Source organism: Cantharellus anzutake (genome assembly GCF_015039405.1).
Source record: "Cantharellus anzutake strain C23 chromosome Unknown EI90scaffold_9, whole genome shotgun sequence".
NCBI classification, from domain to species: domain Eukaryota; kingdom Fungi; phylum Basidiomycota; class Agaricomycetes; order Cantharellales; family Hydnaceae; genus Cantharellus; species Cantharellus anzutake.
Window position 1 is genome coordinate 108458 of NW_024066959.1, and position 3533 is coordinate 111990.

Below are 3533 nucleotides of genomic sequence, written 5' to 3' on the forward strand. Positions count from 1 at the left end.
AGCCCAGGAATCTGTCATATCCATCCATGGCCATCACCCTCCACTCCCTCCATTCCTTCCAGATCACCTCTGCTCCTTCGTCACTAACCTTGGAGCCTCCGGATTCCGCAACCACCTCTGACTCCCCCAATGGTCACCACCCCCTCAATACCTAAGCCTCCCTAAGTACGGAGCCCTAAAGGCCTCTGGACAGCTCCAACGTCCGCTAGCACACTCCCACCTCTGCTGGGCAGTTTAGTTGCTTGCTGTAAGGAAGGGAGGCTGCATATGCGCCCCCTCCTAACTCTTTTACTTTGCCTTACTCTTGTTATCACTTGTAACATAGTATATCATAATCAGTTTGTAACTTCACGCAACAGCACTACATTATTGTACATACTTGGAGACCCTGCAAGCTGCATAGGCTGCATGTGCTCTTCCCCCGTGTATATAAACCTTGCATGCAGGTGAGTTAAGGCTGGACAGCCTTTACTCCCCCATTGATTATACAGCCTATTATAGTGTATCTCTGACAGACTGGGAGTGTGAGGCGATACTCACAACTATTATTATCTTATCATCTTACACTTTTTTACACTTGGTGGGTTGAATATCAACAACCCCAGCATTAACCAAAGCTTCCATTTGATTGACATCACGAAGCGTGCCAATCAGCTCATCAGAACCAGCTTTTGGAGTCCTCATGGCACTCAAGAGAGCTCCAGGTTCTCCCTCTGCAAAGAGGATGAGATCAAATGCGCATAATGTTGTGCAGACAGTGGATAGTGCCAAGGGCACTAGAAGCAGTCCCCCAAATGTCCCTCCCGATCCTGGTGTGACTCCAGGGCCCCAAGAAGGCCTGGATACACTGGGTCCAGATCAACCTAGCACTTCAAATGTGCTAGGTATAGAAGCACCTTCTCTTCCTGAGAAGGACCCTCCTGACACACTGCTAGAGCCAAATAGGCCTCCCAATGCTCAAATCCCCGACCCTGTTCCCGATCCTGCTAGGGCAAAGAGATGCCAATACCTAGTGATGGCCTCAACAAGTCTGTCAAGATCATTGACACTGTTGGTGATCGAGCATCGACTCAACCTCAAGAGCTGGTCAACGACCAGCTCAAAGAAATCATGCAGACATTGACGAGCCTAGTGGCTTGAACTGTCAGGGCACGGACGGTTATCTGGCCGGCCCGGACCTCTATCCGGATAGGTTGAGTACCCGTAAGTCGATATCTGCGTGTGATTTGCCGTAGTTAGAATGCAGGCTGTATTCAATGCACTATTTCCGCTATCGCGTCATCCCTCACCCGTTATCGCCCCCTTATCCGCATGATCTATTCTCCTATTTCATGTCGCTTCTCTATCGGCTACCATGTGTTCCCAGTGTAGCCGCGCTCTTATGAGTTGCGGAACTCATGTATATAAGGCCTTATCGCCAGCTGGGTTGGCCCCCCAGCTTTTACAACAACTAGTTTCCTGGGGAGATTCTTACGCGTGAACTGACGCGCGGACTCTGACATGAACCAACACAACAGATGATAGGCTTGATTGCCTATACATGCAAGTAGGGATCACTCTAGCGCTGAAGGAGCAGAGCTGGATCACCTTATGTAACCAGTTTCCTATGCCCAATAATGATATTAGAGTTTGTGCTGATTTGCTTACTGACCATGTTTTGGTTGCCAAATATATAGTTGTTCACTGTCTAAACAACAATAAACACCCCCCAACGATCTCACTTGACATATAGATCGTCTACGGATAAAATTCTATATTGACTTTACTATGATTTCTAGTCAATATTACACCTAGTTATACCACTTTTCAGTAGGATGTGATTTTCCTGATAATTTACTGAAGGAAAACTACTAATAAAATAATTCTGAAATAAATGTTACTCAATACAGGAGTGACCAAACTGCTCTTTCTATCGCTTAGAGGGCGTGCTAGTTATCTAGCAGGTTCAGGATCGCTCACTTTTCTCCTGTGGTGTGATAACCAAATATTACTGAGAGATTATTCAATTAAGAAGTACCTCCACCAAATTCTCACTAATTCTCACTATGACACTTTTGTTCAGCTGTGTCTAACTGACCCTAACTCGCGCTTAGAGTGACGTGTTAGTTTTATATTAGCTAACAACTAATATTTGCTTTTATCTTTTGGAGCAAACGAACCAACCACTGGTGAGGAGAATTAAACTTATATTTCTACCTGAGGTTTGAGAGGGGGCAGAAGCGGCAGCCTTTTATGCTTTTCAGAGACCTCTCTACTCCCACGCCTCGCACTAGTTACATGTGCTACATTTGTATTATAGATAGTTCTAGAATGATATAGGGGCTTGGGCTGTGTAAGCTTAATAATGGACTTAGGACATGACTCAGCAATAAGTAATTCATTTCTTTGTCTTTTGGGCCGATCTTGGCGGGGTCTTGCAGCGCTAAAGCTATGATCTACACCGCCTTAATTATAAACGGTTATCTTTAGAAATGACTCGGCTATAAAGGAACTTTCTAGACTGTTCTCTAATTCACCCCTTTTTGTGAAGCTGCATCATTACTAATGTTCTAGAGCTTTCCCAATTAATTGACTGATCCGCGGACTTCTGAATCACTTTATGCTTATTATCCGAGATCCAGATCATCAATCATTCCTTTGTTCCGATTTATTTGAGCTTAAAATCAAAAGGTTTTGATGAATCATGGGAAAATATACAAGATCCGGTGTTTTAGCATTTTCTCCTCTTCTGATGCGATCAAAAACTGTCCGTCCGCGCCGGGGGATACTCTGCCATATGGTATTCGGTCCGCCAGACTTCCGGGCGTCAATATATTTCCCTTGAGTCACATTACTTTTTGCAAGAATTAGCAAACATATATATATGAATTATAAGGTGTTTCGCCGTTTGAGCGATATCTCCGTCAGTTTTGAAGCTTGTAGAATGGAATAAAACCGTGGATAAAGTTTAGAAACAGTCCTTTCAGATGGTAAAAATATTACAGTCAAAGGTTCCCTGGTTCCCGAGATATTCACATTTCTTTCCCAATGTTCCCTCTTATTCTGCCGTCTATGTGCTTTTTCTTGTTGTATTGAACATTATATCCCCCTTCACCTATGCCAGGTTCTAGGCATGCTTATAGTAGCTTAAATCTCATGCTACGTGGGTGTGGATAATTATAATGATCTTCCAACGTCCATCCAGATCATGAGATCTGTTAGACTTTTGAACTTGTCACCTGATTGTTGACTATTCTGATAGATCATTGTTTTATTCTTTGAATATTATTTCTCCTACAGTGCGTCTCATGAAGAACGATGAGGACCTCAAAGAGGTAAAGGCAGGACTTATTCGTCCCAACCTAGAGTTGGTACAACACCAACCCCCAATTAATAGGCCTCAACTTGGGGCACCTAGTGCATTCTCACTTGACCACATTGTTGCTCAAGAACAGGAACCAAACCATCAGGGAAACCAGATGGATGAAGACGACATAGTCATAGTCAACAATGACTACATACAAACTACTAAGTTTGTCCCCATGCCAGGACAC

At 44.0% G+C, this 3533-nt stretch overlaps 1 protein-coding gene across 1 annotated transcript; it reads left to right on the forward strand.

The window, feature by feature from the left end:
- Positions 1-682: 682 nt before the first annotated feature.
- Positions 683-1140, forward strand: EI90DRAFT_3118747 (uncharacterized protein; the record flags this gene model as incomplete). Its single annotated transcript, XM_039063136.1, has 2 exons — positions 683-973; positions 1030-1140. The coding sequence occupies 2 exons, from the start codon at positions 683-685 to the stop codon at positions 1138-1140; spliced, it is 402 nt and encodes a 133-aa protein (XP_038919790.1).
- Between the last annotated feature and the right edge of the window lie 2393 nt (positions 1141-3533).